We start from the raw sequence: 22,367 nt of genomic DNA, 5'->3' as shown, positions 1-22,367 counted from the left end.
ATCGCTCAATTTTGTGAGTTGTTGAGTTTGGAGAAACTTTATAAACTTTGTGAAGTGCTGTTTCTGACAAATTCTTAATTAGTTGGGCCTTCTTGTGAATTCGGCTTATGTTATACCCCTGTTATACCCCCATTTTAGGGCTCAGCACCCCTAGTTCTCGCATCCATGCATATAGGATGAAGTGCACAAGTCGACAGGCATACACACATACATACACACATCATATATTCTAGTATACATATTCATACACAAACACAAGCATGATGCACAGACAGACAGACGGACGCAGAAGTCACCTTGGGCTTAAGAAATGGTGACTGGTAATCATTTTTTTTACAGTGTGAGAATTTGTACATTAAAATAAAATGGCGGAAAGGTAACACAGAGTAGTTGTGTAGTAAATAGGGAGCAATTTTGGACAAAGACCTATTGTTTCAGCACTAAAACAGACCTGAACAACCCATAACAGGAAGCAGACCAACCCTCAGTGGTGCTTATAAAACACAGCAGATCATATCACAATAAATCTGACAGTGATGTCAGACGATATGAAGTGTAAAAACTCCACATACAGCACCTTTACGTAAGACCAAACCACACCTAACCTTGAGCAGAACAATACAAGCACGCCTGCATTTCTGCTGACTACCTGCTTGTTGGACGTTCAACTGATAAAGCAGCCGCTGATACACACACACACACACACACACACACACACACACACACACACACACACACACACACACACACACACACACACACAGGGCCCCCTCAGCCTTATCTGTTGCACTCCTTGTATTTTGCCCTCACTCTATCAGCTGTCTGTTTATCCATGCGTCTGTCCGTCTGTGCCACTTTGGACCCAGCTGAAGGGTTCACTCTGTCGCTCACAATCCACCTGGATCACCTGTGTATGTTTGAGTGTGCGCGATCACCTGTGTTTCTACCTCTCACACGTGCTCCGTCACTGAAATCACTTCAAAGGCAGCGAGAAGGAGAGAGAGAAGAGAGAAGGAGGGAAGCTGACAGATTTACAAGAAAGAGAAGAAACAAATGCCGACTACTTTCTGCTGTTCTGTTTGTCTCAGGAATGTAAACGAGTCGGAGCGAAGCAGCTCCTGTCTGAACACGCCGACACGCACACAAACGGTTTTCTAACACTACACAGGCTCACCGAGCTAAGATCTGCACTGTAAACACGCAGCAAGAGAGAGAATTAAGAGCCGTTTCCTCGGCTCTCCTGCATGCGACAGAGGCCATCCACTGAAATTTCAAGCCGTATAAGCTGTAGCTTTAAGGTGAATAGGAGGGGGTAGAATTAGCTGCTGCTGTGGGCTATGTAAATAAATCCAAATGGACATTTTTTGAGCAGCAGTTGAGAAAAATGTCATTTTATAATATGGGTGAGCTGCCGGGTTAAACAGGCTGAACGTTCTGCTCCTGTTACAGGATCGTCACTGAGCCGAATGTGACGGGTATAGATAGATCAAAGTGACCCAGCTTACACCAATCAACACTCATCACATCACAGACTTTGCTTCAATTTAGATGTAAAAAAAAAAAAAAAAACTGGTCATGCTGTGTGAGTCACGTGTGTGTGTGGCTGTCATTGTCACTAGAAATGACAAGGGTGTTTCGTCACGCCGATGCCGGGCTCGCTTTGGGAGAGAGGGAGGGGAAGATGAAAGGGAAGGACTATTTTGAGAAGCCGTGATTTTGTGATGTGGACATCTTTCTCATCTCTGATTAGAGGCCGGAACTCTGCGTTCGCTGACCTGAAGGTACCGATGGTTGTGACGGCGTGTGTGTGCACGAGGGTGTGCGTGTGTGTGTGTGTGTGTGTTTGTGCATTAAGCATGTTTCTATTTCAGATAACGCTGTGCGTTTGTATCAGCACGTTTGTCGTTTTAAGCAAGTATGCTGTTCGTATGAGTGTGAGTCATTGAAATAGCCGTCTTTGACTGTGTGTGTGTGTATTTTTGTACGTGTGTGTGTGTGTGTGTGTGTGTGTGTGTGTGTGTGTGTGTGTGTGTGTGTGTGTGTGTGTGTGTGTGTGTGTGTGTGTGTGTGTGTGCGCGCTGTAACTATTCTAGCTTGCCTGCCTGTCCTGTGGCTATGTCACTCTGTCCTTCCTGTTGTGTGTCCTCCCCCTTGGCCACTCTGGCTCCAGGCCATCCCCGGCATGGCCATGACATTTACACCTGAACACTGAGTCTCATCTCTAATACACACACACAGACACACACACACCAAGGGGGCATCAGTTTAGAAACTAGTATTGAAATACTCTGCTTGATATTCCGAAGTGAAATGACTTTATATGGGCATACGGGGATAAAATGATGAAAAGTGGGATAGAGACTGATCAGAGAAGACATTTTGAAATATTCCATCTGTTATTGTAGTGCCAACTGTAACCGCGACCACAGGGGAGCTCCTCAATTACCTACTGAAGACGTCAGACAACAAGCAACTGCTGTGAAAGAGTTTGATATAAAATGTAAAAATCCAGTTCATTCAGAGTTTTCTCCATCAGGCCCATAATATTAAAAATGAGACATTACGTACACATGCTGTATAAACAGACTTTAGCCTGCATGCAGCTGCAGTGACTCATTAGCCTAATGTTGCTGAAATCAGTGATTACTGTATTTTGTAGACTCTAGTTAGCTTCCTGATATATTAGGCTGATACTGGCCTCTAATGAAATGCATCACTGAAATGACTTGGTGTCACTGAGAGCAATCTGAGGGGGCCGTGTCTGGAATTCATCACATTTTTTGTCTGAATAAAAATGTTAAAAAGAATGAAAGGCTGGAACTATTTCTTAAAAATATCCAAAGACAGAGAGGCATCCTGCAGAGATAATGAGGACTGATGTCCGCACTGTGTTAATGACAGGGCCGCGTAGCGAGGATGTGTGGCGTGGATTGGCTGTAGCAGCTTTTGATCGCACATGTGGATGCATTCAACAAGCCACAGATGTCATGTAGGCACACAAATCACAAACCAAACTCACAGAAAATATCCTGAGGATGGGCAGACAAACAGTTTCAGATGATTTGGTAGAAGGGGAAACACTTCCTACAAGAACAGTACGCAGACAGAGATGCACTTGATTTGATCTTAAGAAGGTCTAGAAAAGCGAGGGTTGTCACACCTTCTCCACTGTCAAATTTAAGTACTTGAATTAATTTCAATTCCATTTTAAACTTAAATTACTATCCTGTATGATAAAAACATGTCTGGCATTTGTAAAACTTGATGATTCTCAGTGGAGAAGACCCCGAGTCGACTCATGTTTGGTCAGTCGAATCATCGCACTATTGGTTCTTAGCTGTGTCATTGCACATGGTGCAATGCAGGAGCAACAGCATGGCAGGCTGTAAACTTAATAAACCGGGTCTCAAAATAACTACACAAACTAACTGTGACTGAATCGGAGACAGGGGATAAAAACAGAGGGCAACAAGTGTGTTGGTTGATTTTACTTGCTTTTTAATTTCTTCGTCTATCTTCAGCATCAGTTTCTTTAATATGAAAATGTTCTGGTTTCTTTCCTCCTCTTTGACAGTAAACTGAATATCTTTGGGACAAATAAGGCTATGTGAGGACATCATCTTGGGCTTTGGGAAACACTGATCGACATTTTCTGACATTTAATAGAACAAACAACTAATCAATTAATCAAGGAAAAGGATTGAAAGATTAATTGTCGATGACAATAACTGTTAGTTGCACCAGCAGTAAAAGTATTTTTTAAACTTTTCCTTTAAATAAAACTGGTGCACGTTGGTTCTTGGCTCTGTATCGAGTGCATATGTCCAACCTTTATTTAACCAGAGCTTAATTCACTGGGTATGAGTGTTGTTTTCCAGGAACGCCCTGCTCCACAGTCACACCTGGAAGCTGCCCAGTACAACCCCAGTTAACCTCACTGGAGCAGCCTTGTTAAAGGCCACTACAGCAGCAGCGATACTGAGGGATGAGTGCTGCGCTCTCATTGACCTCCCACTCCAGGAGCTGTATCACATAAACTGCATTTGTTGGGAGTTTGGCTTGTCATTTACGTTTTGTGCTCTCCGAAGATGAGATAATTCTCTGAACAAAAAGTTCATTCAAGGATGCAGCGGCTCTCTTTCAACCGTGATAATATTTCCAAGAACTAAGCGCCCACTTAGCGGTCTGATAAAGAAAGCTCACAGTATGATTGAAGTGCCATCAGTGCTTTGAAGCACTTATAAAAGAAACAGTTTGAGTGATCCCCGATCCTGTTTTATTCGCTGGGAGTAAAACATACCATTGATGCTTTTGCAGGTTCATACTGTACATACCAACTTTCTCTGCGTCTGACACACAAATTCAGATCAGAAGGTCAGACCCTCGAACCGCCTCTAAACAAGCCAAATGTTTAAACAAACAGTGAAATCTGCACGCCACCATATTGTGCATACATGTTAGTGTGCCGTGTACACAATCATACACACATACGCTATCTCCACTCCCATCTCCTCCGACTGTGATTATTGCGGTCATCAATAGCATGATGTTGTGGAGAGTGTTGCTATTTTCCCTCGTCGTCCTCCAGTGTTTGTGTAATGGAGCTCAGACTTTTCCGGTTATTGTGTGTGAGCGACCCAGAGAGAGTCGGGTGGGGGTGGTGGGTTGTTGGACGGTGGAGGGGTTAGTGGCCCGAGTCTGACAGAGCGGGCAGCCAGAATATCTAGGACACACACACGCGCAAATACACACAATGACAGGCTGACTGGCAGTCAATCTGTCGGAGGCGGATCAGTGCGAGCAAGATGAGTACTCCCTGCTTCACTGAATGTACCGATATGAAAACATACACAAATGCATGGACACACGCAGACACACACACACACACATACGTCTACTGGGGGTGATGTACATGTGTGTAGGCGGGCCGACCGACCAGGGCCGACCAATCTTTTCCGCCTTGATCATGAGAAATACACCGGATGCAGCGAGGCAGCCTGACCGGGGTTGGAAAGGGCGACGAGTTAAGTGGGAAAGAATGACTTCACAGTGTGTGACAATGACTGAAACACTGCAGAGACGTTAGAAGTCTAGACAGTGATAAGAGAGGATGAAGATGAGATGAAGAAAAGGGGGAGGGTGAATAAAGGATGTTACTTAAGGTTGTGGGCTTAGGATAAGTCTAACCCACGCTATCCAGGTCACTTTGGCCTTCTCAACACACGCAGACAAGCCACTGGACTCGCCTTTAACCAAGTGACAGCGAGGCTGAGGGGGGGGAGAAGAGGGAGGAAAGAGGAGGGGAGGTGAAAGGACAAAAGGTTCTGACCTAATGTTGTGCCAGAGAAGAGAGGAAAAGAGCTGGGGAGAAGAAACACTGGGAGATGAAGGCAGGAAGAGGAGGGAGAGAGGAGGTGGAGGAGGGGGGGTGCCAGAGACCCAAAATAGAGAGAGAGAGAGAAAGAGGAAGGGAAGAACGAGGCCTTGAGCAGGGGAAGGGAAGAGGCGATCTAACAGCGACGGAGTAGTTGAGGAGAGAAAAAAAAAGAGAAGAGCGGCAGCAACAGCGTCAACGCACGTCATTCTCCCTTCGTCTCTCAAGGAAAACGCTTCACTCGCCCCCATCTCTCCCTCTCGTCTCCTGCCTCGTTCTGTTGCTCCTTAAAAGACGAAGAGGGAAGCGAGACGAGAGAGCAGGGAGCTCGCAGGAGCAGGGCGGGGGGCTGGATGAGGGGAAGTGGGGGGGTTTGGAGGGTCAGAGAGAGGACCTCCTGTGGATCGTCATCTGCCACGTCCATCCACCCACGTGCAGTCATAGCAGAGTGTTGCTCCTAATTCTTAATCGCTGTTAATCCCTCTGCCGCCCATCATCTCCCTCTTTCTCTGGCTTTCACTTTCATTTCTGTCCCCTCGTTGCACAACAGCCTGCCAGCTATTAATAAAGCTCGAGCTGCAGCTGACAATTATACACATTACAGATTACTCTGTTGATTATGTTTTCAATTAATCGATTCTAAAAAAAAAAAAATACATCAAATTTGGCAGACGCTTTTGTCCAAAACGACTTATAATATTTCACCCACATAATAGGGAGCAATAGGGAGGGTTCAGAGTCTTGCTCAAGGACAGTTTGACAGGAGGAGCCGGGGAATGAGCCACAAACCCAACCCTGCAATTAATGGATCACCTCCTTTGCCACCTGAGCCACATCCACAGAAAATGTCAGAAATTTGCAAGGTGAGGCGAGGTGAGGTGACGTCCAAAAGTAAAAAAGAATATAAAAAAAATCATGTTAAAATAATGGAAACAGAGTAGCAGCAAATTCCTGCAGTCAAGACGAAGACATGATTAATCAATTATTAAAATTGTTGATGATTTATTGTCTGTCCATCTAATCCAGTCAATAATCCACTGAACAATCCAGTGGTTCGCAACCTTTTTCGACTGAAACCCCTTTAAGCAAAGCAGTGTCTCGGTTTCATAAGTCTAGTTTGTGAGTAACAGTGACGTTTCCTTTTTTCCATTTCATTTGAATAGTTTTACAGTGAAACTATCAACTCCTACACAATACAAAACAATGTTGTTTGCCTGTCAAAAATATGTTTTTTCCTTCTTTTCTTCACCCAGAAATGAAAATTCAGTCATTATTCCTCCTCCACAAAACATTTCTGGAGCTTCACACCAAAGCAGTGTTCTTCTAAACAACTGTAAAAAAACAACAAAGTAGGGGAATTTTAAATGTAAAAAACAGCCAAGAAAAAACATTAAATGGTTCCATACAACAAGTCTACAGAAGCCCGGAGTTGCTGTTTTTTATGCTCTCGGCAGGCAATTGAGCTCATGCAGACACTTCAGACAGGGTACGCGCTTTTGGGTGAAATTCCCCTTTAAGATCAATCTGAGGGGTTTCTATCTTCAAGGTACTCCAGCACCCCAGAAGTTTTCACTTCCATAATGTTGTTGGGGCACTCAAAAGTGACGGATTAAAGAAAGAATGGTTAGAATTGCAACTGCAGAATCCAACTGCAGAATCCAAGATATTCAGTCCTGAAAACACTGGATCCTACATTTCCCATAATGCAACTCAATAGTGTTTTCTCCATCAGAACCCCTCTGCCTCCTGAATGCCCATTTTCCTTCAGACCTCGATATCAATTCATTTAATATACAACCTTATTACTTTCAAACTTTGGAAACCAACTTCCTCCAGAGCAACAGAAAACATCATATTAGTGTTTTAGCAGGCTGAGTAGTGACAAATGATTATTTTCCATATCAAATAATCTGGCAGTTAGTTTCATTTCATTTGATTTTTATTAATAGATTAATCATTTTGTCTATAAAATTCAAAAAAATCTAATCAAAATTCGAATTGCTCCATTTGTCCCGCCAACAGGCCAAAACCAAAAGACTCTTCATTTATAATCATTAATGACAAAAAAGCAGCAAATCCTTACATTTAGGAAGCTGCAACCAGCAATCTGACTGATTGGCGGAGTGCCCATTTAACTTTTGCCTCGGTTCCTTTTCCGCTCTCCATTTTAAATCTCACGCTTCGCTTTCCCAAATATCATCATCGTCAAAAGGATAGTGCAACTGTACACAACGCCTGAGCGAGCACAGAGTCAAACACTGCAGTCTCATTAACTGGTTACTTCCTCACTCTTACATGAACTGTCAACATGCATGACTCCAGTAAAACTGCGGTGTTGACAGTTATTGTCTGAAATGGAGAACTTAACACACTGCCAGAGGACTGTGAGCTGTAATGAAGAGAATATATTGTGAGGGCAGACAGGGCAATGGGTCTGCGCTGAGCAATTAACGGAGTGAAATGGAGTTGTGAAGCTTTTATTGACATCTGTGTGTGTGTGTGTGTGTGTGTGTGTGTGTGTGTGTGTGTGTGTGTCTGTGTGTCTGTGTGTCTGTGTGTCTGTGTGTGTGCGTACTGACCGGTGAAGAGGTCTCCGTTGCTGTAGGCCTTGCCGCGTCCCTCCTCATCGTTGGGCACGGCCGACACCTGCTTGGCCGAGGTGCAGCCCATGGCCTCACACTCTGACACCTCTCCTCATCGCACTCTCACCTGGACGGGGACACAAACATCGTAAAATAAATAACCCTGCTGTTTTGTTGTTTTTATGATCTACTTTATAGACATCACGTCTCAAATGCAGGCTACTGTACTGTTTGTTCAGCGCCTCTTCTTCTTCACTCCAAACAAACTGGGTCAATCAATGTTAAGTGCTCCATACAATGTTTGAGATTTGCTTCTCCTTCAAAGAGGACACGTCGATCTGCAATTTAGTCAACGCTACAGCTGCAAACTGTACCGCCACTTCAGAGCAGGCTGTTAAATGCTTTTTTCATTTGTTCATAAAAATATATTTGGACATCTTATACGCGACTCTGAGGCAGGAAACCTAAAATTATTCGCCCTCACCTCACAGCAGTGTCTATCTCACACCTGGTGTTCAACACCACAATTGTACTGGAGGTTGAGTCATGATAGAAAGAGAGCATTAATATGAAAATGTTGCAGATTATTACTTTTATAACTATTATTCCGTGTTTCTTTTAGGCCAAACATAACTACTGTCATTATATGTGGAGAGCAGGAGCAGCAGGGCGGCCCAGCGGCTGAATAAACAAGATGGTCTGGTTGAAAAGGGCTGCAAATAAAGTTGTGTTTTGATTATATTCATATGACATATTAAATACATACATTGTATTATAAAATGCCATTGAATATTTAATTAATTGTTCTTAAATGTCAAAAAATGTTGAATTACCACCCTAAGCTGCCAGAGCAATATAACAGAGCTGATCTATTCCGATGTTTTTCATTCTTATAACGCTGATATGATGATGGTTGCCTATTACACATCCAGCAGAGCAACATTAGCATTTACTTGTTGTAATCATGTTTTTCCCATCCAACCAATGTAAGTCCATTATTCACTCTCCTTGTAGCTCTGTTTTGATCTCCACCAACTCCTGAGGAAAATATATCTGGCACTTTAGCTGCTAAATGCTAAATTATGTTCACCAGCTAGTTTCTAACATTGTCTGTCCGCTGTTTAGTGCTGGACAGGTGGTGTGCAGTGGGTTTATCAGAGCTCTTTTATTAAGCTTAAAACAGCTGCCTGCTGTGGCTGGAAATGGGGTTGTTGACAATGAATCAAAACAGTAAAGTTGGGGGCCAGAAAAACAAAACAATGAGCTAAAAGTAGGGATAGAAGGATTATCGCTCTGGCCAAGTATCAAGGTCGATATTCAGCATTAATCCAGTTATCGGCAGCTGCTTTTTTTGTATCGGAAATGGAAATGAAAATATTCTGTACTCAAGTGCAGTACTCGAGTAAATTGTTTTGTAGTTACATTCCTGGTTATTCTAGATTTTGCCACTAAGATTTTTATTTTACAGCAATGTAAATCAGTTCCAATTATCAGTTTGAGTATCAAGAATCAGTAGCGGCCGTGGACAAATGATATCGGACAATCTCTTTAGGTAAAAGATGCTAAAATGCTCTGTATAACTCATGGGAACTGCAGAGTCGGCGGATAATTCTCTGTGGGTTCATCACTACAAGCAACAGCCTTCACATCACAGTTAGATATTTGATCCATTGTTAATATAAAATGTTTTAATCAGTGCAGCTTTAAAAACAACAAATAAATCGTTATTCTGTCAGCTGAATAATAACTCTAGCATCGTTCTGAAACATCGTGTTTGGCCTGAATCAGCTAAAGTGTCCTCAAACAGCTCCCACTTAAAATCATGAGGATGGGCCGAAAATAAACCTCGCACTTCAGTATTATTCGGAAAGGAGGAGAGAAAAACCCTCCCATCCTGAGGGCCAGCTGACACCAAGCTGTGAACGTCCCTGTCAGTCAATCACACGCAGCGTCACACACATTACACTATAGATAGTCCCCATGTCACTCACACATGCCATATGCTGTCATTGACACAGCCCATCTGACTGCTGCCTCGTACGTAAAGGCACACATACACAGACACACACGGAGGCAGCCAACGATTGCCCATCACCAAAATGAAGTCTGCAACACTGGTGCATAATTGAGATGAGGACAAGTCTTGGATGAAGAGAGCAGAGAGTGGCTGGAGAGGCTTTCTGGAGAGGCAGTGAAGACAAAGAAAGGGAGGAAGTAGGTGGGGGACAGGGGTGAAGGAAAGGATGTAAAATAGGTAGGATAGAAAGAGGCCAGAGAGAAAGACGAGTGTAGAGCTTCAAAAGAGCGCCGCCTGCCCCTCCTCCCTCCTTCAGTGATCCTCGCAGCGTTTGAAGTTGACAGGAGGCCAGTGTTTACGCCTGTGTTTAGGCTGCGGCCGACCGGCCTCCATCTCTCTGGACACCACACAAAGTGCCAGGTGTACAGGACGCAGGGAGTGGCTACCGTGTGATGGATGCTGTAGGATGGTTGTGACCCTACCCCATGTTGCTATGTTACTGTAATCTAGCTAAACTGTTGGCTTGTTTACAATCTGTCTGGTTTTCTGAGTGATCATGTCTTTCCCTGTCAGACCTCACTGTACGCTGTCTCCACGTCAGCAGTGGTATGGTTTAACCAAAACTCCAACTACGACTCAAATGTTTGAAAAGAATTAAATATTCATTCTATGATCATAGAGCAAACTTCCAAATTTACTCTGTCAGAGTGCAACAGGCTCTGCCTTGTACTGCAGGCATCATTAAAATGCCCCCTGATCTGTTGCATGACCTGCTCTCCTATCTGGAGCCTGAACAAAACTTGATTTTTGAGGCTGCTACATTACCAATATTTGAGATCTGCTTAAGTCTGATGATGATATATCTGCAAACATTCACATAAATAAACACATAACTTTTGCTTTAATGTAGCATTGTTGAAATAAATGTTAATTGCATAATGTAATGGCTACAGAATAATGACACCATCTGTTTTTAGATGGTTCCCTATAAAATACATTTTCACTGTGCTGTTTTGTCTGTTTGACACCATTTATATCTGCTTTCACGTCTGTTAAAGACTAAATACATGAATAAACTCAATTTTGTTCTGTGTTGTGACTCTAAGGAAAGAGGAAGCAATCTAGTTGTCTTTGCCACAGCTTGGAAATACTAGGGGGAGGGGAAAGTTGTAGTTGAGAACTGTATGTAGAGTGAGAAACATTTACATATAAAAAAATTAATTTGTTCATGATCTCTGGCGGAGAAACTATGTTTAGGAAACACTGATGAAAATTACTTCACTTATATTTTGCAGCATTTCAGCATGGGCTAAAGAGCTAATGACAACATCGGTATTACCTGGCACACTGACTTTTTACTAGAAATGTCGTCAACTGGTGAAACACGAGTTGACCTTTATTTTGAAGTAGGTCAGTCACAGGAATTGTAATGTGTTGAGCGAGTTTAGCACCGCCATCGTTCATCAAAAATGCGTCGACAGAGCGGAACGGTCATTTACTGCATTTGTTTACAGTGGATCAATTTGGCTGCAAACCCCCAACTTCTCAGTGAAGTAACCAACTCCTTTTCCCTCATTAACATTATCAGGCTCCTTGTTTGCATTGGGTTAAAAGATGAAATGCTGCCAAATCAGCAAAATCCTCCGCCATTGTCTTGTCGGTAAACTCTTTTTACGCTCGTCATATTATGAGTGAAATCTGACTCCTGCTACTCTGCTGCTGGCCCCACTGCAGCTCGAAGTAGATGCCTGGGGCAGATTGTAAATGCAGCAATCCACGTCGGCTAAGTATTGATTTTTGAAAAAGCAAAATGACAGTGGGGGCAGTGGGCAAGAAAAAGGTAATCGGTATATGCCCGACAACCGTGTTACACCAGGAAGAAAAACTATCGCAAGCTTAGCCACCATATACACCAATACCAGTACATCAGCGGCTATGTTAGCTTAGCCAATGTATTGGTCTAGCTTCAGTCATATCAGTAAACTAAGCAATTAGGGAATCTGTGTATGAATATTTTTTCTCAGCTCTCCAGTCTCCAGGTAAAGCAACATTAATCTACAGAGCCTGAGCAGAGCTTACACATGAATTCTCAAAGGGCCCACAGGTGAGAGGAGCCTGTACCCGGGGAGCTTTGGATGTGTGTGGTTGTGTCACCTGTGGCCTCAGCTGTGTGTGTGTCCCAGTCTAGAGAGCAGCTTATCAGCCTGTTCCAGGCAGCCTGGGACACCTCTTACTGCGACCGCCGCTCTGGGACAACTCAATTACGGCTCACACACCCTCATACACCCACACAGACGTGCACAGCTGGATGGCTCTAAATGCAGTCTCACGTCGCATGTCGTCGCAAAGAGACTCCAGCGGCAAAGTTTCAAAAATAATCTCATCCGGCATAATCTGTCTCTTGACAGAGTCGCTTTAAATGAGGATTCTGCACTGAGGAGGACGAGGTGTGTACCCGGAAACACTGCCGCGGGGGTGCGTGTTACCTGTCAGAGAATCACAGCACAGTGAAGCAGAGAAGAAAAAGCCAGAACGGGCTACAGAGAAAGAAAAAGCAAACTGAGAGAGACGACAAGAGCAGGATCAGTCGTGTTTCTCTTAACTCTGGGCTATTAGCGTAGAACTGATGTGAATATTAGATTAGCAAATGCATAGAGACTCCCTTCTGAAACCAGAAAGAAGTGCACTGAGAAATGTGAGCAGCTTTGATAGATCTTAACTTTCAAAGGGTCTCCAGTGTGTGGGCAGCATCTGTTTGAAGGGCTTTGATTTGTGTGTATTGAAACATCAAATTGTGAGTAGGAGCAGGCTAAAAATAGACCTAGCAGTCCCAGTGCCATTGTTGTGTGCAGGGATAATGCTAGGCTGTGTGAATCTGTAAGCCAAGCTGCTATTACTTTGGTTATACATATAGGCTACAGCTAGTGGGCAGACTATTACAAAGCCAAATACACCTATAAATAAATAACAGTGGGGCCTGTAATAAGGCTTCACAATGGCACAATAGTCAGTGTTGAAATTCAATGAGTCAAGACGTCAAAAACAGTGTGTTTTGCAAGACACTGGTAAAAGGCCAAAGGGGTTTGTTTTGTGTTGCTTGGTTTGGTGACAGACGCACACTTGGACAACAACTAACACTTATTTTAATTGTTGATTATTTTCATAATTGATCGATTAGTTGTTTGGTCTATAAAATGTCAGAAAATTGGGAAAATGCCTTCCAGTGTTTCCCAAATTCCAAGATGACCTCCTTAAATGTCTTGTTTCGTCCACAACCCAAAGATATTCAGATTACTGTCGAAGAGGAGGTTAACAAAACCAAAACAATCACATTTAAGCAGCTGGAACTAATCTGTACTAATCTGAACTGAACTAATAAATAAATGCTTAATTGATTATCAAAATAGCCGACCAATCAGAGCAGACTGGGTATTTGAAGTGGGGGGGCTTAAAGAGACAGTATGAGAAAACTGATGTGTTTTTGAGCTACAAGTATGTAGACCTATTCTAGTAGTGACCCAAAATAAAATTATGAACCTGAAAATGAGTATAGTATGTCTCCTGTAAAGATGCATGATGCAATAACAGTTTTGATGCTTCCACTGTAAAAGGTGACTTTCATTATTCCGTTTTTTTTTCCAGTGAGATGTCATAATTGTCAAAAATGTATTTTTAAGACCATTTTTAAAAAAAAAAGATAATTTTGTTGCCTCAAATGCAATGATAAAGTACAGTTCCCATCCTATAGGGTCACAAAAGGATGACAGCCGAAGGAAATGAGAAAAAACTTACTTTTGCTGCATGAAATTCTGTTTATTTCTGCCTATTCTCAGATTTTGGGTTGATTTTCTTCTCCTCCTACCAAGCCTCAATACATTCTTGAAATTAAAGAGTCAGACATAGGAAAATTGCTTTTTAATGGAACTGCTCACAACTTATAGTCATTCACCGAACAGAACCTGCTTTTGGATTAAAAAGGCTCGGGGAGGGAACCGCTGCAATAAAAAGGACACTAAAGGCTCAGGAATAGAACACTCTTTTGCATCCTCTTACTGTTTTGCATGCATTTCACTGTAGAATGAGATCAGAGCATACACTTTTTAGCGCGTTAGTACTGTGCACTCTTCTTACCCAATGAGCCACTCAGTGCCACATGCGAGACCACAGTGGGGCGTTGCACCATGTTGATTTAACCCACAGGACAGCTGGACTGCTCTGAGCTCGCCTACTCCTGCAGACTCTGAAGTGTGTCAATGGGACGAAGCTTAGTCTGGCGAGTCAGCTAAAGACCCTCACATCGACCAACTCTCTCCGGCTCCTGCTGTCACACACACTCACACGCACAAGATGAGCCAACATGATCTGATAAACATCACATCGCCTGAAGGGGATAAGAGTTCCTAATACCGACTGGCACACAACCACCTCACGATCCACGCAACTTGCTCCAGATGCTTAACATTCATCACGGGCACGCTCGCCAAAGCAAAGTAGTAGCCTAATTTAGAGATATAAATAATGCCATGATGTCAGCTTGTCGGTCTTGCGTCATTTCTAGCTCAACTTACACCAGATTTGGCAGAGGGCAGTCTCTCTCAATGTTTTACCCCGTGAGCGGTCTAAAATATGTCGAAACTTTAATCCAAGCCAAAGGGCTCCAACTCTCTTAAACGCATGAGAAGGCCAAAAGGAATCCTCAACACATGGCAAAGGACCAGGCCCTGAAAACGAACAGGATTTGGCAAACACACAGGCTTGCCCATGCCTGCATACCTGGAGGTGGGACGTGACCTACTCTTGAGTCGTGTGAACAAGCCTTCTTTACAAGTCAGTTTGTCAAAGGAGGAACTGCGCAGGGAGATGCGAGCATACATGCTTACATAAACACACACACAGAGCACACAGGCTGAGCAGTGTGCAGCGTGAAGGTTGTTTCTCAAACATAGGGTTGTGCCAGAGGCAAGGCGAGCAACCACGGATCCCGAAAAACTGGCTGAGCAAGGGTGAAAGAGAGAGGAACACTAGGAAGACGTTCTGGGAGGTGTGTGTGTGTGTGTATAACAGATTTTGTATTTTATATGGGTTTGATATTTCCCTCTTGGTTTATCACTTCCCAGTCTTAAGGCTTCTCAAGCAGGAGTGCCTGATTGTGATTCAGCTTCCTGGTAAGATAAGAGATTTAAAGCCTGGGAGGGGAAGCGATGACTTCAGCCACGGTCAGAGCCACGGGGAGAATCAGAGCTGCAGGGTAGGTCTCTCAGCGTACCCACATGTGACAGAGCAGAGATTCATCGTCTGCTTCATCATGCTGAGCCATGCTCTGCAGGTCTGAGCTGCTCTGTGTTAAACTGAAGTGGACGGAGCTGGTCAGTGCATTGCAATATGCTAGTGGGGCATTCATTACAATGATCAGAGATAAGATGGTAAGAAAACCACCCATATCTTGACTCATCTCATGATCAGTTTAGTTGGTGGATGACTAAACAGAAGGTCACGCTCATTAAATTAGATAGTGTCTCTGGCTTTCTTCACTTGAGGTTAATGTTTAATTTCATAAAAATGTTTATAATGTTAGTGTCGGCTTACTGTGTAAAACCACTGAATAGGGTTGGGCAAAGTGATCATGTATAGCAACCACCATAACGATAGCACAAAGGTAGACTTCCTTTTAACATCTCTGGGTGTGTTAAGCAACTGCTGGCAGTATTCAGTGTGAAAATAAGAATTTTCCAGCTACTTGTCAATATTTATATGTAAAAAACCCACACACATTCCACTCAGCCCTCAAATTAAGTGCTTCTCAGGACTTGAGAGAAAAGTGTCACTTGAAAATCTATGTTTAGGACTACATTCCCAATGTTTGTTTACAATAACTTCTGGGTAGAAAAGTCATACGTGCCGTTGCTTACATATGATTTAATTCTCTTTTTTTCAAAAGTGTATGAATCTTGTTCATCTGAAATGTACTCGTGATGCTTTCATGTGCTAACACTTTCACAAACATTAGGTTGGAGACCTTATTTGCATGTTGAGGCATAGACACAACTTAGGACAATTGTAATCTTAAACTGGTAATAGACAACTTTTTTCACTTCATCTTATTCTAAAGTGAATACTGATTGCACAGTGTAATTAATGTAAAGAAATGACACCATCCATATATAGATTGGCTCTCCATAAACCTCACTTTCACTTTGCTATTCGGCCTGCCCGCAAAAATAAAGGAGACAAATTACAATACAAAAGGAAGTGTAGATGCCTTTTCGCAAGCAAAACAGGAAGAGGCATTGTTTTCTGTGGTTGCTATCCCCAGGTAACAGTGGAACAACTGGAACAACTGTGAAAACTCTCCACTGCAAAAGAAAAAGAACCGCACTGATGGAGGAGGCTAAGATGGAGAAGAGTGTTTAAGTATATGTCTTGTGAAAATGACAACAGAAATAAACAAGTTTGTTGAGTTCACGCCGTCTCTGCAAAGCAAATCAACCGCTCATTATCTACCCAGAAGTGACGTCACGGTAATTCGGTCCAGTTGATTGGGTCTTATGCCCTCTGTCCTTCGACAAAGGTCAACACAGGAGTGGACGACATGGATCAAATCCTTTATCACAGTTATGTTCTCTTGGACCATAATATCAGTACACATCATGACGGTAAAAAAGGTCCAACAGTGACCGAGACATATTTGAGTGACAGCTATCGCAGTGTAAACAGCATTGCAACATCTCTGACGGCAGACAAATACATCATCTCACTGTCAAAACACCCAACACTAGTGCAACAGCAAATGCTTCACCTCACAAATGTAACACTGTTTTCTCTTGGAGTAAAAGCAAAAATCTAAGTGTCGAACCTGAAGTTGCTTCACTAACACTCCCCTGCTGTGTGCTGCAGTGTGTCCACTGTGTCTTTGCCTGTCTTTGTGACAAAGCAGAGTCTCAGTTCAACTCCTGGGCCAACGCGCCATAATATTTACTCTAGCCAGGCAGTGAATGCTGCACCTCTCCTCTTGTCCCAGTTCAAGCACTCCATCAGTCTGACAAGCCTGGGAAGCCGTGCCAACACGCTGGTGGACAGTAAAGGTTTCTCCTGAGTGGTCTGCTGCTGGCTTAAGTGTGCGTCTCCATTCCCCCTCTCTCTGCCGCTGTCTGCTGTTGTAATGAGGGTGACAAGCGGTCAGAGACAGAGGTGGATACAGGAGCTCCTCTGTTCTGTGACAATGAGAGATACATTGCGCATAGCTGAGGCGTGTGCTGGTAAAGAAATAGGAGCAGCTTTGTTGTTGTTACATACATATACTTTGGCAAGAGGCCTGTGTTTTCACTCCAGCCCCATAAAACCAGTTGAGCTGAAATTGAGACGTCTGCATGGCTCTTACCATTTCCTTTTAGAGGAGTCAGACTGAGAAAAGGATGAAACAAAGCAGCGGTGGGCGTGAAGATTACTAAGAGCAGCCTGATTTCAGAAGGCTGGCACAGAGGTCTAATTGAAATGTGAGCAACGCCGGGCCACGTCTCGGTGCAGGTAGAACCAAAATCATACAGAAACGGATTGTTCCACCTCATACAGACTAGGCTGGGGGATAAAATGTCTCCTCTGAGGCCTATTACTGGCTGGCGTTTGTACTGCTGGCTTCTCAGGAGCGAGACAGATTCCCCTGAAAGAGCAAAAGTAGTCATGCCCGTTTCATTCCCTCCAATACTGCTCTGTTGTTCTGCTGCTTCCAGTTGTGACTGAGGTAAAAGCAGGTCAGAGCCTGAGGTGATTGGCGGGTGAAGAGGAGGCTCAAAAGGGTGGAAATTCTAACTGAAGGAATAGTTTGGCGACTCTGTGACTTCACCAACAACAAAGTCTGGAGAGAAAGCAGATTGAAAGTACAAAGGACTGCTGCTAACTGCTGACGTCAGACCTATAAAAGGTGTTGAGCATTGTGGTTTATGCTTTTACTATGATTCCTTTTATGTCTTCAAGTATGTGTGAGTAAGTGCCTGATCATCACGTTTACCAACAGACAACTGCACATGGCTGATAGAGCAGGCCCACTCCAACACAGCAGCCACACAAGGTCAAACATGTTTATGTTTTCTCGTCCAGATCCATCTGAGTCGCTAACAAACCAACCCACAACCGGAAGAAATAAAAGAATAGCAGCATTAATATTCATTAGAAATGACCACAGCTGAAGAAAATAAATATCAATCTCTGCGTAATTGGCGAGCGTGCTGCAGGATAATTGGCAAAGCCTTTTCGGATCTGTGTGTGAATGAGGCACATTGAAAATGTTTGGAGCCCTTCTTTCACCAGCTAGCTGCAGATGAGTCTGTGTTTCACGACTCAACACGGCTGGTGTGATATAATATCCACAGTGTTGTTCTTTCACATGCAAACCAGCGCTTCTCCTCGTCCATTATCCTGCACAGTGGCACACACGCCGCAGTGAGGAAACCTTTCATTCAATAGGCTCTTCAACAGGTTTTAATCAACTGTCCAAGAGACTAATGACACCGAACATGAGGATATTATAATTCACAGTCTGCTGAGGGCTGCTGTGCTGGCTGAAATCATTTATCACCATTCAGGTTTTACATTAAAAAATATAAAAAACAATTACGATGTTTGCATGAGTTGGTCGAGGGGAGGAACACACCATTATGTGTTATATGAGACCAAACTCTTCATATAAATCTTGTTGTTTTGTAATTACAGCTTGCCCAAAACATATTTGTCACAAATTAAGAGCTGAAACAAATAGACGATGAATCAATTAGTCAACAGACAGACTATCAATGAGTGACCACTTTTACAAACAGATAATTGCTTCAGTCATTTTTTTTCAAGCAGTGAATGCCAAACATTTGCCGGTTCCAGACTCAAATTTGAGAAATGAAGGCTTTTTGGATGGATAGTCGGCTAAAACAAGCAATCTGAGATGAGCTACAACGATTAATGGAATTGTCTAATGACAGAAAATCATCATCAGCAACTGTTTTGATAATTGTTCAGATCATTTCTCAAACCAAAATGCCAAACAATCCCTGTCTGCAGCATGTTAAATGCAAGTATTTACTCCTTTGCTCTGTTTTATATCACTGTCACTGAATATCTGTGTCTGGGAACCTTTCACTATTTTCTAACAATTTAAAAACAAAATGATTAATCGAGAAATCGAGAAATAAATCAGCAGATCAATCGCTAATAAAGCAATTAAAGCTGCTGTAAGCATAATTTTTAATAGAATGAGTGTTAAATAGCTCTTCCAACACTAATCACTGTAACAGAGCGGTTGGTCAGTAACTCATGTCTCTCCTCCCCCTGCTCATGTAGTATAAGAGAATATACATTTTCTGGTCTACCTGCCCACTTTATCCAATCAGGACACAGAACTCCATTAAGAGGCGGTCCAGTGTTCCCAGTGACAGCTTATACTACCAAACAGGTAAAGAAGTGAAGAAAAACGCTTAAAAGAAAAGAAAGAGGCAAAGAAAGCGTGGTGACGTGGAGAGGAGGGAGGGGATTGCTAACTGCACAGTGGACAGAAAGTTACCTAAAAACGACGGACAGCAGCTTTGATAGCGATCAAGAAAAGTCATTAGTTGATATGATGCAGCTGGAAGTTGATAAACAGTACTAAATTATTGGCCTGCCCTTAACAGCATAATTTAAGATCGCCACATTTAGGATCCACTTCGAATTGTACTGATTCATAGATACCAGCCACCTAAATACGCTTGACTCAGAAATCTTGCAGTGTTAAAGAAAGTGAGAAAAAATCCTGAATCCATCCCTTTTTCTACATCCACACCAAAAGCTAACGGGATCTACCGACAACTGTCAGATACCCAAGACAGTTGTGTGCTTCTTGTTATTTTATTGTCACTTCTATCTCATGTCTTCATATTGAATGTACAGGCTATTATTGTAGGTTGAACGCTCCATGTCTTTCCTCACGTCAGTCCATCAGAGGACCTGTCATTATCTCTGCAGGATCAGGCCTGCGAGAGATCCTATCAGAGAGCATTTTAGGTGGTGATGGGAAACAGATGCATTCTGTGTGATGGGAAAACATTGTGCAGAGATTCACACACAGTGCTTCAGAACAAGAAGAAGAGATAAGAAAAGAAAAAAAAAAAGCTGGCAGGCTGAATGAGTACTGTCCTGTCCTGACTGGACAAACTGCACTGTAAACACAGTCAGGGACACAAGCACGCAGATGCACGCAAGCATGCAGGCTGCACAGCTAACCCCTGCTGACTCAAAAGACCACCAGCCCACATCCACTGATCTGCACGTCCACTGCAATGCAGACCCAGAAATAACAGAGCACATCATAACTACACAGATGCAGTTTCGCGTTTCGTGCTGCATCTTTTACTACCTCGAGCTTTGATTATTCAAATCAGGTAGAGCAAACTGGTCGGCCTGGCGAGCCCCTCAGTCAAACTGACACACACACAGAACCCAGAGGGATCATGTTGTGCTGGCCTTGTGCTTTCTGCACTGCCAATACAGACGGCCTCATTACACCTGACAGCACTGAGAGAGCACGACCACGCAGAGAACGCAAACTGCATGTAAGAGACAGTCATGGGAACTCCCACGCCCACACACACACACACATACAAACAGACAGAGAAGACATCCCGGTAACCATGGAAACCCATCCACCACCACCTCCTCGCACGGTGACATCACAGGTGTTGCATCATGACCCGAACGGGGCGCCAAATAATCACCTGACCTGCTGTTTAACTAGCTTGAGGTGAGGGAGGCCACAGGTGGACGGGCCTGGGTGCCGACGGTCATGATGATGATGATCATGATGATGATGATGATGGAGGGGATGAGGAAGAGGACTAAGAATAGATCTTCCTGCCTCGGAGAAACAGACAGAGAGAGGAGCGAGGAAGAGGAGGAGGCGGAGGAGGAGTGAGACTTGTGCGTTTTTTCCAGTATCTTTCGCTAGCCACCGGAACCATAAGCCATATGTGAGCAACGACACACACTAACACACACTGACACACACACACACACACTCGCTCTCTCTGAGTGATAAGCAAGTGAGGGAGGGTGGGAGAGAAAAGCAGATGGAGGCAGATAGATGAAGACAGACAGATAAATCAAGCAGGGAGGGGAGGACTTGCAACACTCACTCACTCACAGGATTGCCGCCACTTGTAACCTATAACCCCCCCCTCCCCTCCTGATGTAAGCTGATGGTGACAGGATGCCGTGGCTCCGTAACACCGGTCACCACAACCTACTTTCATGCCAGGGCGCCGCACAGCCGCCGACTGGATGTAATGGATGTGGTTGTTGTTGACCACTACAGTAGCTAACGGCCATATGGCACATCCATCCAAACACAGCAGATATCCTCTCCTGGTTGTCTGAGGGAGAGAGAGAGAGGGCGAATTTTGGAAACAGACTGGGGCGAAGTTTGAGCTAATGAGCTGCAAATGAGTCTGTATATCAAATCTAATTCTGGCTGCAGTGACTCTCACTAATATCATCCAGCAGCTTCCCTCTGAGATCAGAAGGTAATGGTTCTCTCCCATCATGCTATGGGAGCTGTGGGGCATCAGCAGCAGCAGCAGCAGCAGCAGGAGGAGGAGCAGTAGTTGTGGTAGCCCCTGGCCCAGCCACAGAGCTCTGTCCCGGCTCAACAGCTGTGTCCAGCTGCGTTACACCGACACACTGGGCGCTTTGTTCCCAGCAGAGGCAGAGTTGTGGGAGAGCAAACGGTCTCCGTGTGTGTGTGTATGTGTGTACACTTAGTTTCATTTCCATAAAGGTGAACGGCCTGTAGCCTCCTCCACCAGCTCGGGTCCGTGCTCGGGGTGGCACACACAGCCAACCAGGATGTGTGGAAAAATTTGAAATGCGCTGTCCAAAGCCCCGAGCACACACACACACACACACACACACACACACACACACTACACACACACTCTCTCTCTCGCTCCTAAACCGTCTCTTTTTGAAGCACTCTTTTTTTTGTGTGTGTGTGTGTTATCGCCAATAAAAAGAGATAAAGCTGGGTTCGCGTTTCAGCGACCACCGGCAACAACAACAACAGCAACAAAACATCGACAGATGCGAAGCCCACAGTGTGCAGGAAGGAAAGCGCCGGGTAATCACGGCACACACTCAGGAAACAACAACAAAAGAGAGACAGAAAGCACGAGCAGGAGCGTGGTTTTCACTCACGGGATAAATGACACCTCTGGGAGACGATTAAACCAGTTAATTCACGCGTGTACTTACTCAGATGAACCGGTTCCGCTCGGTCCACTGGAGGATAGCCGGTCGGTCTTCCGGGCTGTGTGTCGGGCGGGAGCTGCGCTATGGAGACTGGAGAGAGCAGCTCAGAGCCTCGAGGACTGAACGTAAACTG

General features: G+C 43.9%; 1 protein-coding gene across 2 annotated transcripts in view; it reads right to left on the bottom strand.

The window, feature by feature from the left end:
• LOC141004601 (uncharacterized protein C1orf21 homolog) overlaps positions 1–22,334 on the bottom strand; it is a 31,593-nt gene extending 9,259 nt beyond the window's left edge. Inside the window, exons 1-2 of one of the 2 annotated variants that reach the window (XM_073476184.1) lie at positions 22,238–22,334; positions 7,954–8,083 (exon numbers count right to left, since the gene is read on the bottom strand). In XM_073476184.1, the coding sequence (XP_073332285.1) occupies positions 7,954–8,044 (91 nt within the window). In that variant the 5' untranslated portion in view covers positions 8,045–8,083; positions 22,238–22,334. Of the gene's footprint in view, positions 1–7,953; positions 8,084–21,234; positions 21,294–22,237 lie in introns of those variants that run through there. The other variant, XM_073476185.1, reaches the window with a different exon arrangement.
• Positions 22,335–22,367: the final 33 nt, after the last annotated feature.

Source organism: Pagrus major, chromosome 11 (genome assembly GCF_040436345.1).
Source record: "Pagrus major chromosome 11, Pma_NU_1.0".
Lineage (NCBI taxonomy): Eukaryota > Metazoa > Chordata > Actinopteri > Spariformes > Sparidae > Pagrus > Pagrus major.
Note: the sequence above shows the minus strand (reverse complement) of the source record. Positions and strands in the feature narration are given on the sequence as shown.